Source organism: Vombatus ursinus, unplaced genomic scaffold, assembly GCF_900497805.2.
Source record: "Vombatus ursinus unplaced genomic scaffold, bare-nosed wombat genome assembly UNPS02005264.1, whole genome shotgun sequence".
In the NCBI taxonomy this organism is placed as follows: domain Eukaryota; kingdom Metazoa; phylum Chordata; class Mammalia; order Diprotodontia; family Vombatidae; genus Vombatus; species Vombatus ursinus.
The window spans coordinates 109,977-125,676 of NW_020945042.1; the positions used below are offsets into that span (position 1 = coordinate 109,977).

At 40.1% G+C, this 15,700-nt stretch overlaps 1 protein-coding gene across 1 annotated transcript in view; it reads left to right on the top strand.

Annotated features, from left to right (window-relative positions):
* Nucleotides 1–3,387: 3,387 nt before the first annotated feature.
* Nucleotides 3,388–15,700, top strand: part of LOC114030754 (calcium-activated chloride channel regulator 1-like) — a 63,244-nt gene continuing 50,931 nt past the window's right edge. Inside the window, 6 exon segments of the mRNA XM_027845627.1 lie at nucleotides 3,388–3,546; nucleotides 5,636–5,776; nucleotides 5,960–6,107; nucleotides 7,938–7,966; nucleotides 7,968–8,047; nucleotides 10,867–11,044. Coding sequence (XP_027701428.1) covers nucleotides 3,388–3,546; nucleotides 5,636–5,776; nucleotides 5,960–6,107; nucleotides 7,938–7,966; nucleotides 7,968–8,047; nucleotides 10,867–11,044 — 735 coding nt within the window.

Sequence of the window (15,700 nt, forward strand, 5' to 3'; positions counted from 1 at the left end):
ATGGGAAAAGGACCCACATGTACAAAAATATTCATAGCAGCTCTTTTTGTGGTGGCAAAGAATTGGAAATTGATAGGATGCCCATCAATTGGGGAATGGCTGAGCAAGTTGTGGCATATGGATGTGATAGAATACTGTCACACTATAAGAAATGATGAACAGGCTGACTTCAGAAAAACCTGGAAAGACTTGTGCGGTCTGATGCTGAGTGAAGTGAGCAGAACCAAGAAAACGTTGTACACAATAACAACCACATTGTGTGATGACGAATATTGATAAACTTAACCCTTCCTGGCAATACAAGGATCTAAGACATCTCCAGAGGCCTTGTGATGGAAAATGCTATCCACATCCAAAGAAAGAACTATGGAAGTCGAATTGCTATTTTTTTTTCTCTTCTGTTGAGTTTTGTTTCTTCTTTCTGATAGTTCCTCCTATTGGTTTTAATTTTTACTTACAACATCACTAATGTGAAAATATGTTTAATATGAATGTAAATGTATAGCCTATATCAGATTGTGCGCCGTATTGGGGAGGGTGGTGGGGAAGAAGGGGAAGAAAAATTTTAAACTCAAAAGCATATGGAAGTGATTATTGATAAATCAAAATAAATTAATAAAAAAAAAAAGCGAGACCCAGGACAGGTTAAGGGACTTGCCCAATCTCCAACTCTAAGAACAATGTCCTTTCCACTGCACTACCCTGCCTCCCTAATGTGTTGCAACTCTCCATTGCCCTTTGGGTGACCATCAACTTTAATTCTTTGGGGACTGTAGAGTTCCATCTGTTGTTGAAGGTCTAGATCTGTGATTTCTATGGCATAGGGAACCACTCCCTCTGCAAAGGCAGATCAGTACCTCTTCTATAACTTACAGTCTTAGGTGCCCATTCCTACATTAGTTCTAAGGGAGGGGCTTAGTTTCATTAAAAGAACTGAAGTTCTTTCTTATTTGAGATAAAATTGGCCTCCCAGTACTATCTACCCCCTGATCCCAGTCCTTACTCTCTGAACAAGTATAATCCTCTTTCGTATAATAGCCCTTCACATATTTGGACATAGTATGTCTCAGCACAGTGCTCAAACATCCATTCCATCTAATTATTGATGAATAGACATGGCCAAACCTTACAAAAATTGAGCAACCAAGACAGATGTATTCTGAGAAACAAATCTTGGCTTAGGGTGCTGAAGCAACCAGTGAAAACATTGGCTGCTGATTTCCACAGGGATGTGCCAAAAGTCCCCTGAGCTCCTGAAAGAAGCCCTCTCCCTTGAAGGAGGTTGCTCCTGCTGAGTGAGGTTGGAGATGAGCCAGTGGATATGACAAAGACCACATCAACCTCGAGTTGTAGTTGACTGATGGAAGTCCATAAGCAGTTGTCACTGTCCAAAAAGCCTAGACAATCCAGAGACGCAGCATAAAAAGAGTGTTGGAATTAGAGTACTAAACTTGAATTCATGGGACCAGAATTGAAATTTTGCTCTACCATTTACTTCCTTTATCACCTTGGGCAAGTCACCTAACTTCTCTGGTCCTTTGTTTCCTTCTCTGTAAAGTGAAGGGGTTGGAGTAGATGACCTTGCAACTCTAGCTGTATTATGCTATGATCCCCCAACTGCCCAATGAATAAATATGAAGGATTCTTAATATGCTAGTAGTCAGGGCAACTAATTGTAGCTGTTTCCATAGCCCTTAGCTTGTTTCCTGAAAGGTCCTAAAGGCTTTAAGAAACTAGCTCTTCTGCAGCCTGGCTCTACTCTTTCTGCAATGTGGCTTCAGATCCTAAAGTTCCACAGCCCCAAGCATTTCAGGAGACAGTATGGTACAATGGGAAGAGCTCTGAATTTGGAGCTGCAGGGCCTAGGTTTGAATCTTAGCTCTACTTCTTACTACTTGCAGGACCATGGGGCAGTCCTTTAACCAATCTCAGTCTCAACTTCTATCTGTAAGAAGAGAGGATTGGACTAGATATCCTCTAAGATCTTATCCAGGTAGATCTACGAGTAATATGGGCTGTGACCGGGTTGGCTAGTGGTGGCAAGCAGTTCTTGGTTTGATGTTTATTTTGTTGGGGTATGAGATAAGATCAAGTCTTCACCTCTGCTGGGTTTATGAGAGAGGAAGATAAGATAAGGGAGTAGGGGCAATTAAAAGGCCAGAAAAAAGGGAACGTGCTTGTGCTACAGTTTGGACTGGGAAGGACATAGTTCAGAGTATTATCTAAAGGGTAAAGAAATACTGCTGGGGTAAAAGGGAGGAATCCACCAAGGCGTAACCAGTTCAAAAAGCAAGGCAGTCATGTAGAAGAGCAGGGCAGAGGCCAGGAAAGGGTGGAGTAGAGGGGAATGCCCCAAACTGGGAGCCGCGCCCAAAGATGGAGGATGGGTGTGGGTTCTAAACTAAGGAGGTGAGGTGAGGGTACTGAGGAGAGGGAACGGTCAAAAGCTGGAAGATGAGGTTATTCTATGACCTAAGGTACATTAACGGTCCAAAGGGAAGGATCACGAAGCAATGTCACGTGGAAAATCAATCAATGCAGCCTCCTTTTATGGTAGTGGCACTGTGCTAGCCACACACACACACACACACACACACACACCCTCTTCACTCAGCTGAGTGCCTGTGCCTCCTACTCCCTAGCCCCTACCCAAGACAACAGAGCAAAGAGAGCCCCAGAAGGGAAGAAGTGCAAGCCAGCTTCCCCAGATTTATTCATTCTCTGGCCCTCCTGGACTCATTGGATTCCAGGCCACTCTTCCCAGCACCACAAAGTATCTACTTAAGAGGGGAAAAACAACAAATTGCTGCTCCTGCAGAGTATAGATTCCCTCTCTGACCAATCCATTCTTCAGCTCCAGCTCATCATAGATCCAGATAAACCAGACAAGATTTTCTTTTTCCTTCCCAGCCCTTCCAGGCCCAAAAGAGTGACTCCCCGCTCTTAGGAGATAATGAAGAGCCCTTTCTGTCAGGAGGAACGGTTCCTTGGGTTTTTAAATGAACCTTTGCATTTATGTTTCCTTCCTGATCCTCTCTAACTTCCATTCAACACCCTTCCATTAGTGATTCATATGCTATTCTGTGATGACATTTACAAAAAAGAATGTATCCCTCATTGGGATAAATCAGTCAGAGAACAGCTCAGATTTAGTTGTCATAACAAGTAAGAGGAACTTTTTTGCAGCAACATATCTTTCTCTGACATCTAGATCCTTAGAATAAACAAGGTATATGGAATTTACCTCCAGAGGCAAGATTATTAAGGATTTTCTTCCTCACATTTATGCAATCTTTCTGGTCTAGATCAAATTCCTGAAATTGATCATAAGAGTATATATAGTCTTCCAGTGACATCTTCCATGGCTTCATTGAAATACGAGCTAAAATGGGGTCATTTCCAAATGTTATTCTGATCCTAGCATTGGGTGTCCTACAGGCTGTGGAAGGGTCAATGATACAGCTGAATGACAATGGATATGATGGCATTGTGATTGCAATTAATCCCAATGTGCCCGAGGATGAAAAACTCATTCAGAAGGCAAAGGTAAGGGAGAAAAGTTGTTAACCATGTATTTCTATTTCAGTAGGCTTTTTCTACTCATGCTATCAATGCAAAGACAAAACACAAGCTTATTATATCCCTTCTCCCCTCCCCAGTATTTTGATTGTACTTATGTTTTATGCAGTATTCTCTGAAATGCCGGTTGGGGGAAGTTATTCATCTGTTTGGTAAATGTGTGTCTTCATCGCAGGTCTTCACGGTTTTAATCATTGTCCAAATTTGTGAACTTGTGAACAGTGTACCTATAAACATAATTTTCTCAGTCCACTGTGCTGAGAGAGGAGAGAGAGTAGGGAAGCAGTGGGCAGGACTTCAGTCTACCTTTCCAGACATTTCATAGACTACGTAGAGACAGCTAGGTGGTATAATGAATAGAGAGTCTTGGCCTGGAGTCCAAAAGACCTGAATTCAAATCTAGCCTCAGACACATTCAACAATGTGACCCTGGGTAAGTCACTTAACTGCTGCCTGCCTCAGTTTCTTCATCTGTAAAATAGGGACAATAAGAACACCTACCACCTACAGTTGTTGTAAGGATCAAATGAGATCATAATTGTAAAACACTTAGCACAGTGCCTGGCTCATACTAAGTGCTATATAAATATTAGCCATTATTATATTAACTATTACCTCACAGGGCTGTTGTGAGGATTAAATGAGATAATATTTGTTTTAAAAAAGAAAAAAGGACTTAACTCAGCACCTGGCACATAGTGGGATCTATATAAATGTTTATTCCTTTCCATCTCACTTCTTCAAGAATTCTACATCTCAGTCAACCTGGCCTACTGGCAGTTCCTTTAACTTAGTATTTTATTTCCCGTCTCCATATCTTTGTATAGGCTGTGCCCCATGCCAGGAATGCACTCTTTCCATACCTTCCACTCTAAGAATCTTATGGTTTCTGCAAGGTTCAGTTCAGGTGCCACCTCCTAAAGGAAGTCTTTCCTGACCACCAATCTTCTCCTTCCTCCTCCTTGTTAAAGCACTCTCATATTAGCTTATATTTACTTACTGATCTGTGCTCAAGGAGGATGAAAGTTCCTTAAGGAAAGGGACCATTTCATCTTTTGTCTCTATAGTGCCCAGTGCCTTACATAAAGTATGAATGTAAAAAACGGTCGTGGTTTTGAATTTGATTAGAAGAGATAACTCCAAAGGCTGTGTCATTTTCACCTATCTCTGACTCCATATTTTCATCTGTCAAATAAGGAAGTTGGACCAGATGACCTTGAAAGTCCTTCCCTGCTCTAACATTCTATGAATCTATCAACAGATATATTAGAAAGCTGAATGAATCCATTCAAGTTTGGATTTTTCCCTCAATATTCAATTACTTCAGTATTAATTTAAAAGTCCTTCAATTTTGTTCTTATTAGTCTACCAGGGAGATAATCTATGCATAGATGATGAAGACTGAACATTCTATCAACAAACATTTATTAGGTACTTAACATGTGCTACACAGATTAAGCATATTTTCCTTATGTTCCTACTACCTCCCATTACTCTTAACAATTAGGATTTCCACCGCAAAACAACGTTGACTACAACAGTGTAAATGGAAAGGAAAACAAATTAAAATATTAGGCTGGGAAATTATAGTTCATCAAGCCTCGCCTCAAAGAAGAGGTAGGAGACTATACCTGAAAGGTGTCTGACATAGTTGATATTTTGGTTAGTTTTGCTGAACTGTCTTTTTTTTTCTTTTTTTAAAATTCTTTGTTTTAGGAGATGACTCCCCAGGAGGGAAAGGGAGAAGAGATAACTTGGGAAATTCAGATGATGTAAAAATGATTAATACTGGTCAACCCTTTACAAAATTTGTCTCTTCACTTGGAAAACCTGAACCTTTAATTTTCAGTTAATAAATCGAGTATATGTATGGTTGCTTTTTTAGATCATAACCTAAGCCTTCTAATTTGTCAGGTTGATTTGGGGGGGGGCTCCATTCTTTGCCTGAATATTTAAGAGTATGTCTGTTATGGATATGGTTTCTGGTACACATTTTCACTCCCTATTTCCATTTTTGTTTTAAAATCATGACTCCGTGCATCTTTTAATCTGCCAGGAAAAGGTAGCGGAAGCTTCTACTTTCCTCTTCCATGCTACAAGTAGAAGAGCTTATTTCAGGAATGTGAGCATTCTAATTCCCATGACGTGGACCTCAAAACCTGGGTATTTAACCCCCACACTGGAATCCTATGAGCACGTAAGATTTGTTAGCAGTGCTCACAAATTCAGTCACCCCTTCCTGAAAGGTATTTTTCTTTTAGTTTTTGCATTTTTTCAGTGATGTGATTTACCTTGTTTCAGAAGCTACATTCCACATGCAATATTATCACTTATTTGTTTTTATTCTCTATTAAACGTCTTTCCCCCCCTTTCTTCTCAGGCAGATGTCATAGTTGCTGATTCTTACCTGAAATATGGAAATGATCCCTATACACTCCAATATGGACAGTGTGGAGAAAAAGGAAGATAGATACATCTCACTCCTAACTTCGTGCTAGATGATAATTGGCTTATCTATGGACCCCGGGGTACAGAATACGTTTGATTTTTATTTTTGAATTTTGGTCTAAAAATGAATGTACTCTTGTGATTATTGGTGTTATTAAAGGTTTTTAAATGGAAAAAATGTACGCAACACTGATTGTTTGGAAGCCTGTGGTAGCAGAGTTTAGCCCAGTTAGATTTCTTGAGTAACATTTTTCTTAGAATTTAGAACAAAACGAGTTATGTATTTGTGCATCAGTCATGGATTTGAAGTGTTTTTCATATATTTGGGTGTTCATATACATATATAGTACTAATGTATTCATATATAATATTTTAATATTGGTATGCTATATAAATATTTTACATATTATGCAGAATTGTAGATATATCATCTATCATTATAGATATATATCATATATCATTATAGATATATCATCTATCTTGTTCAATCATTCAGTCACGTCTGACTCTTCATGACCCTTTATGGGGTTTTCTTGTCAAATATGCTGGAGTGGTTTGCCATTTCCTTCTCCAGTGGGTTAAGGCAATCAGAGTTTAAGGGACTTGCCCAGGGTCACACAGCGCATAAGTGTCTGAGGCTGGGTTTAAACCCAGGTTTTCCTGACTTCAGACTGGCAGTCTATCCACTGAGCCATCTAGCAGCCTGTATGTAATTATTATATATCATATAGAATTATAGATATATTTTCTATCTTACTATAATTACATAATTAATGTAAGAAAACAATATATATGAGTTGGCTCTCAGGGAAAAGAAAGAAACAAATTGAAAAATGTAGGTGATGCAAAAAAAAATTAAAAATTGGCTAACCCTTAAAAACCAGGAAATGTGTGTATAGGTGTGTGTGCATATATATATATATATATATATATATATATATATATATACACATATATATGTGAGAGAGAGAGAAATAAAAAGAGACAGATAGATACGGTACAAATAAAATGATAGTTTCTATCGTCCTTCTTATCTTCCTGTCTGCCTACTCTTTCCCCAAACCCTGCCCCCCACAAAAGATCCAGGGGAAAGAACATTAGCATTAGGGTTGGAGGATCTGGGTTCAAATCCCACCTTCTACATTTATTACCTGTGTGATCTGAGGCAAGTCACAGCCTCCCTGGGCTTCAGGTTTCTCATCTGTGGAGTAAAGGGCCTGGCCTAGAGGGCCTGTGAGAATCCTTGCGGCCTCAGACGTGGGAACCATCTGGATTCAGACGTCCGCCAGTACAGTCGATGAAGCTGGCAGTATTGTTGCAAGTTGTCTCTCTGAAGGGAATTCCGGTGACTCTGGAGGAAGCAGACAGTCAGTCACACATAGTGGTACTGAACAATTTGCATAATTGGAATTTTTCTAGTCTGCCTCAATTCCCTGTTGCTTACCCAGTAACAAGCTCCTAAGCCTCTAACTCCTTCCACTATCCCCATTGGACTTGATTAGTCTCCTGGATTTAATCTGGCCTCCAGTGTGGGCATGAGCTTGCACCTATTCAGGTGCATGATCTATCATCCCTGCTATTGACTTTGGCTTCTACTTCTGATGTCACAACCCCTGACCCCCAAATTCCCCCCAAGAACCTCTCTTTGCTTCTCCCATAATTCTGCACCTTCTTCTCTTAACTAACCTCATGGATTTTGTCAAGCTATCTCAGCTAAAACTTCTCTCCTCTTCTCCGTCTCAGCCTAAGATTGGTGGTGGAATCCCCACTGAGTACCTGCTGGTTCCCTGCCCCCTTCTTGAATGGAACAGTGAGAACAGTAGGCCTGTGTAGCAAACGATTTTAAATATGCGAAAAATGTACAACCGCTGTCGTGTTCCGTGTTTCTGAGTACTAATGTTCCCGCACAGGCAAAGTGTTTGTCCACGAATGGGCCAATTCTCCAGTGGGGAGTGTTTGATGAATACAATTTTGACCAGCCATGCTACATTACCAGTCTGAATACTATTGAAGCCACAAGGTATTGAACTATTGAACTAGCCGGTTATTAAAACGTTTGCCTGATCCTACCACCTAATTCTGTGAGTTGATGAACTACAGGAAAGACATAAAACTCCCAAGTGAAGAAGGCAGCGTGGAGCCAGGTGAGACATCCTGATCTCGTGGAGAAAGCATTGGACTGGGAATAAAAATACCCAAGACTGAGTCCCAGCCCAGCAGCTTATGAGGGTTGTTGCTTTTGCACATCACAATTAACCTCTATAAGCCTCACTTTCTAATCTGTAAAATGGGGATAACACCCTACCTCAAGGAGTTGTGAGGATCAAATGGATAATGTTTGTTAAGCTCTTTGCAGCCTTAAAACATTTACTTAAATATAAGATATAATTATTTATTTCAAAGCCCAGGCTTTTCTTTTTCATCAGGAGGTGCAGCCCGTGATGCAGTTAAGGCACTTTTTTCTGGTATATGGAAACTCCACTGTGGTTTGAGGGCTGAAGGGAAAGGGGGGACCTTTCAAGAATTGATGGTGACTGACAGCTTCTGGGAAAGCTTTGTTGCTGGAGAGCAAACCAAAGAAGCTGCCCACCCTGTAGCCTAAGCTCCCGGTGATCTGAAGCTCGTGGCTAGCATTCTGAGACCTGTCTTCCCCTTTCGGGATGTTTTTGAGAACTGGGGAATCTGTTGCATTGAATCTATGGCAGTGCAGCTCTGCAGCAAATCCCTTAATCTTAAAAACAAATTGCTTCTCTCAGCAATGAGTGAGTGGCTTTGTTAGAAATACTAATTTACATTAGCTTGGGCAGGGAACTATTCGTGAATGCACGGCCTGTCTGAACCTCATTGAAAGAGGAAGTCAAATCTTAATCCTGAAGAAGAGACTAGGAAATTTGCCCCATTCCTGTCTGGGCAGGGGTGGGGGGCTTTGGATATGGAACACTGTATACGGTGTCAGACTTGGTTGATTTTTGGTTAGTTTTGCTGAACTTATTTATTTTTCTTTTTTCAAACGTCTTTTTTTAGTGTTTATTCCCCTTTGTTTCCCCTCTTAACTTTTAATTCTTTGTTACAAGAGATGGTTCCACTAGATACAAGAGAAGAGATATTTTTGAAAATGAAAATGATGTAAAAACAAAAGATTTTGATAAAAATTAAAAAATATAAATATTTTTTCCTTTCCCTCCCCCAGATAGAAAGACAGAGAGAGAAAGAGAGAGAGAGAGAGAGAGAGAGAGAGAGAGAGAGAGAGCAAAATACATTTATCCACACTAGTCAGACCTACAACCACCCAATACAGTGTTATAGGTAATAGGTATTCAACAAATATAAAACTACACAGCATGTTTGCTGTTGATATTCGTAGTAAACTTGGGTGAGGAAAAGTGATGAAAGCAGAGCCAAAAGAACACTATACATAGTGAATGCAACTGTGAAGGCAGGAGAAAGAGTGTGGGATCTGAGACAAAAGGCCTGGGTTCAGATCCTGACTTTGCTACTTACTGCCTATGTGACCTTGGGCAAATAGCTCAGCCTCCTCTTTGGGCATCAGCTTTTCTCATCTCTAAAAAGAGAGAGGTTGCATTAGGTGACCTCAATGGTCCCTTTCATCTCTAAATATATTATCCTGTGTAAATGAAGACTGTAACACCAAAGGCGAGAAACTCCAGGTCAAATACAATAGACAATTTTAGTACCAAATTACTAAAGTTAAAGTATACATCCTTTGGGTTCACATGGGCTAAAGGATGTATGATACGTCAAAATCACTCTAGAAGGCAGTTGTGCTTAAGTGGTTTCCCAGAATATACTTACTGGGAAGTTTAGTAGGGGTATTGTTGAGATATGTCTACTTGGAGAAAACAAAACTACTAAATAAAAAATAATGGGGAACTTTGTAGTGCTTCTGCTAAAATGGAATATTTGGTATATAACTTGTTAATTTAAATATGTTTTATTAATGTATTTTGTTTTGATGTATTTTTATTTATTTTTGTATATTTATATATTATATATATATCTTTTATTAATATCTTTCGCTTTGATATTTGTATCTATACTCTACCCCTTTCCCAGAGAACCATCCCTTTTAATAAATAATTTTAGAAGATAAAGGAAAAGCAGTTCAGCAAAACTAATCAATAGATCAAAAAGTTTGTTGTTATGTTCTGTGTTCCATACCTAGCCTCCTACTTCTGCCACGGAATGGGACAAGTTTCATCAGTATTATTTCAAAGCCCTCAGTCTAAATTATTTTGTCATCATTTCTTCTCTTTATATTGTTGTAGTCATTGTGTATATTGCTTTCCTGGTTCTGCTTTCTTCACTTTCCATCAGTTCATATAAATTTTTCTGTGCTTTTATGTATTAATCATATTCACTATTACTTGCAATACAACGATAGGCCATTACATTCCTGGACCACATTTTGTTTAACCTCTAACCACCCTGTTGTTTCCAACTCTACGCTGCTCCCCACAAAAAGTGCGGCTATAAATAGTTTGGTGCATAAGAAACTTTTCTTTTTGTCCTTCATCTCTTCAGGGTACATACCTGGCAGTGGAATCTCCAGGTTAAAGCATATGGATTCTTTTCATTTTCTTTGCATAATTCCAAATTGCTCTCCAGAGTCGCCAGACCAATTCACAGCTCTGCCAACCATGTGTTTGTGCACCCATCTTTCCACAGTCCTTCCAACTTTGCACCGGTCCCATCTTTTGTCATTTTTATGATGTGGCGTTTATGTTAATTATCTTAATTTAAAGATTTTGGGATAGTGACCCTTTTTAGTAATTAATTTACTAATTTTTTTTGTTTCAATAATAATCTATTTTCTTGGAGGTGTTCCAAAGACAATACTGGTGTTAATAGAGTATTGAAATGCAGTATTAAGAGCTGTGCAATCAGGCTGTGCAAAATCAACCGACAGACAGGAATGTATGAAACAAAATGTCAGTTTATACCAGAAAAATCACAGAATGCAAAGGTATCCATAATGTTTATGCAAAGCCTAGATTCTGTAAGTATCTTAACCATTTTTATACCCATCTCAAGTACTAAGGTTTGGAGTTGCCATAGCAGTGGCCTTAGGAGTGAAGAATAATTCAATTAAGATCAACTCTGTCCTTATTTTCTTTTCTGGGCTAGAAATTCTTATTGTAAACTTTCTTCTAGCTCTTTTTTTTGTGTGTGTGTCCAACTGTGCCATACTACTTTTCTAAAACAACTCACTCTTATTTTGAAAATGTCATTTCAACATTAGAACTTCCTGTAAGAAGGAGAAAGGATTTGTCCATACAATTGAGCATTTTTAAGGGCTAAGTACCAGAAACTAAGTAGGGGCATACAAAGAACAGCAAAAATCGTCCCTGTCCTCAAGGAGCTCACAGTCTGTACAGACATAGTAGGTGGGATAAATAAGAGGAAAAGTAAGAGAAATAACGAGCAAAGAAGATTTCTATTTGAACAGTGTAGAAAACCCGTGGAGAGATTTCAGGCCCCAAACTTTAGTCATTGACTTAAATTATTGACTTGAAATTCACCGGCTCATGGCCAATGGTCTCCTTGACTATCTGGGGCTAGATCTGTTGTGGGCCAGGATACTGGGGGAACTGGAGAAGCCATGATGTAAGCCCACACACTGCCATTACACCAATCAGTGCTGCCGTGAACAAGGTGTAAACGTGGGACTATTTAAGTTGACTCTGCCTCCAGGTGGATTGACTTGGAACTCAGCTGTGGCCCTTTGGGTGAAAAGATTATAAAAGTGTTTTTAGGACTTTGGGGGAAAGTTCCGAAGGCCCCAGAGAATCTCCTAGCTGACTGCTTTTTACATTCTTAAGGATAATTTGACTTCATAAACTTTTTAAAGGCTTTAAGAGCTCTTTGTGGGGTTGGGAGGATGAGAGGGGGTAGAGGTGCTATATTAATATATTTTAATCAAATGGATTGTTTGTTTTAACCCTGGGTGTCTGAGTGATCCTTTGTACCAGATAAGGAGCTGGAACCAGGAGACTAAGAAAGACATTTCCTAAATAAATGCAAATTGGAAGCTATGTGGTGTATCACAAAGAGCTCAGGATTTAGAGTCAGGGACCTGGGTTCAAATTCTACCTTTGTGACCTAACCTCCCTAGTCTTAGTTCCCCATCTGTAACATAAGGGAGTTGAACTAAGTGACCCTGGGCAAGTCACTTGACCCCAATTGCCTCACCAAAAAGCAAAAAAGAAAAAGAAAAAGGAATTGGGCTAGAATAGATGATCTCTACAGTGCCTTCTTGTTCTAAACCTGTAATCATTGGAGCCAGAGAGGATATATCATTGATATATCCTCACCAAAAAGCAAAAAAGAAAAAGAAAAAGGAATTGGGCTAGAATAGATGATCTCTACAAATGCCTTCTTGTTCTAAACCTGTAATCATTGGAGCCAGAACCATGGAAAGGTACTGGAGAAGTGAAAGGAACTGGCCTCTCCCAGTCCAGTTTGTCTCTATTGACTCTTTTAGACCTGCCTGAGCCCATACCGGTGTGCCAGACATAGGACTGCCCAGGTGTACCTGGCTCCAAAATCAGCTCATTCTATTATGCTGCTTCTTGTAGAGGCAGAAAGAATTTTTTTTGAAGTACTATAATTTATTAAAACGTATCCTCTCCAAGGGTTCAAAAGTAAGGCTAATTTTCTTAATGTCAAACCACTAACGTCAAGGGATCAGGATTTCTAAGGATGACGCTTGATAATTTTCTATTATTTCATATAAAAATGTTATCTTTGGAAAAAGTTGTTTACATGCCATGTAGGCATGTACCAGTATATGCCTTTAACAGTACCATCACCACAACAAAAAGGCTCCAATAAAGACACATGCTTGTTATTTTCTTTAAAAGACTGACACAAGTTATATATTTACATGAAAAGATCACAGCTCAAAGAGACATTCCCATAAATACTTTCAACCTCTTATTCAAGAAATCCTAATATGACAGAGCCTTTATTTTTTGGTCTGGACTTATAATCTATCTGACCTACGTCCGGACACAGATGAAGAACTCCTCTACAATTTATAATTTTAGAGAGCCGCCTGGAGCTCTGAGAAGTTAAGGGAGTTGTCTAGGGTCGTGTAACCCATATGTGTCAGAGGCAGGGCTTGAACCCAGACTTTGCTGCCTTCTTCAATCCACTAGGCCACATTGCCCCTCAGGTTGGAACCTCAGAATCATATGTTTTAACAGGTAGATAATAATGCTGACTGACATTTACGTGGCACTTTAAGGCTCGCAAAGAGCTTTACAAATATTATTTCATTGTATCTTCATACCAACCCTGAGAGGCAGATGTTATTATTATTATTACCCCATTTCACAGATGCAGCTAGAGAAGATTAAGTGACTCAATTAGAGTGTCTGAGGCAGGTTTTGAACTCAGATCTTCCTCACTCCAAGTCCAGAACTCTATCCACTGTGCCAGCTAGGTGCAGATGAAGAAACTGAGGCCCCGATATGGTGAATAAGTTGGCCATGGACACGTAGCTAGTTAAAGAGGAATCATGATTCTACCCTTGTTATAGTATGAGGCTCTTTGAGACCATGGATTTTAAGAGAACAACTTTGAGGCAGGATGTGGGCACAGGACAGGAAAATACAACCTGAGTGGAGAGGAGCCTGGGTGACTAGACTAAGAGGGCAGACCAGCCAGGCCTTGGGTTTCTAGGGAGACAAGAAAACAGGACTGCTAAGGAAGCAGGAATGGGACATCAGCAAGACACCCAAATGAAGGGAGTCATGGTCATTAAAGGGAGGTTAACAGAGCAGTGTTCCATTAAATAGCAAAACTTACAGCTCCATAAAGGAGATAAGAGATAGTATCAGAAGAGAGGATGAGTAACTTCTATAGAAGAGGTAGAGGTCAAGTGATAAAGTGAGTCATGAGCAGCAGAAAGCCAAGCTGCCCACCCGCCTGGCGAGTTCTCCCCTTCCAGGAGGTCTTCAAGCAAAGTCTGGCTGGCCCTCCTTGGGCCCCTATCTGGGGAGATTCTTGGTCAGGTGTACAGATGATTCGACGGGCTCCAGGACCCTTCCATCTCGGAGATTCTGAGCCTCTGGGAGTACTGTGCTGTAAGCCAGGCCCAGCCTCGGTGTGTTTATTAGCATCCTACAGGTAGGCAGGTTATGTGCAGTTTGGGCATGCTTGCCCAGCACTGAAAGAAGTGCTCAGCATATTGATTTTAAGTCACTGCCTTTCATCTGAAAACTTAATTTTCCTCACTTCAGTGTGAACGTTGTGTTGAGTAAAGAGCTGACATTTGTAAAGTACTTGGTAGTTTAGAATGCATTTCACATTCATTATTTCATTTTATCCTCACAGTAATCCTGGAAGGCAGATAGTGTTTTCTCTTCTGATATTACCTTCCCTGTACTTTGTATAAACCTTGTATGTACCTCCTTATTTATAAGTTGTCTATCCCATTAGAATGGAAGCTCCTTGAGGGCAAGGTTGCTTTTTGTCTTTCTTTGTATCCCCAGTGCTTAGCACAGTACCTGGCACATAGTGGGCTCTTTATAAATGCTTATTAACTATTAATATCTCCATTTTATAGATGAGAAAATTGAGGCAGACAGAGGTTAAGTGATTTGACCAAAGTCAATCAGTTTCTGCCAATTTCTGAGGTATGAATACCTATTCTGAGATGTTAGGAATCACCTAGTCTATGAGCTGGCTCTAGCACAGCCCTGCAAATAACTCTGTACAAACAAGATCTAGATAAAATAAATTGATGACCCAGAGTAAGCCATCTAACCTCCTTGAGATTTGGTTTCTTTATTCTCTTTATCTCAGTTTCTTTGCGTTTATTTTAGATGGGGGTTTGACTATAGTTGCTGAATCATTTGTCAGTCATATCTGATTCCTTGGGACCCCATTTAGGGTTTTCTTGGCAGAGATACTAGAGCAGTTTGTCATTTCCTTCTTCAGCTCATTTGAGGAAACTGAGGCAGACAGGGTTAAGTGACTTACCAAATGTCACACAGCTAGTAAGTGTCTGGAGTCAGATTTGAACTCGGGTCCTCCTGACTCCAGGCCCTGTACTCTATCCACTGACTGCCTAGCTGCTTTATGTAGCACTTAAAGTTGGCTAGGTGCTTTACAAGCCTAGAAGGCAGGTGCTATTATTATCCTCATTTTACAGATGAGGAAACTGAGACACAAAGAAGTTAAATTACTTGCCCAGGGTCACACAGTAAATATGTGAGACCAGATTTGAGTTGTCCAGCATTCTATCCATCCGCGCCACCCAGCTTCCCTGTGACTTGTACTTTCTTCAAAGAGTGGGCATGGGATGAGATTATGAAATAACACTAACCAATCCAAGAAATATTGTAAGTTCAAGATGAGTCATCAGTGTAATGTGGAATTCCACCCAAAAAAAGCCCTAATGAGATCTTGAGCTACATTAAGGATAGCATAGCTTTCAGGAACAGGCAAGTGTCCATCCCACTGTGGAGGGTGCTTGTCAGACCTCATCTAGAGTTCTGTGCTCAGTGCTGGGCTGCCCAGTTTAAGGGTAAGTGTCCAGAGGAGGGTGACCAGGCTGGTGAAGAGCCCCAAGTGCCTGTCCTCTGAGTTTCCGTTGAAGCCCAGGGCATGCTTAGCCTGGAGAAGAGATGACTGGGGGGAGGGGATG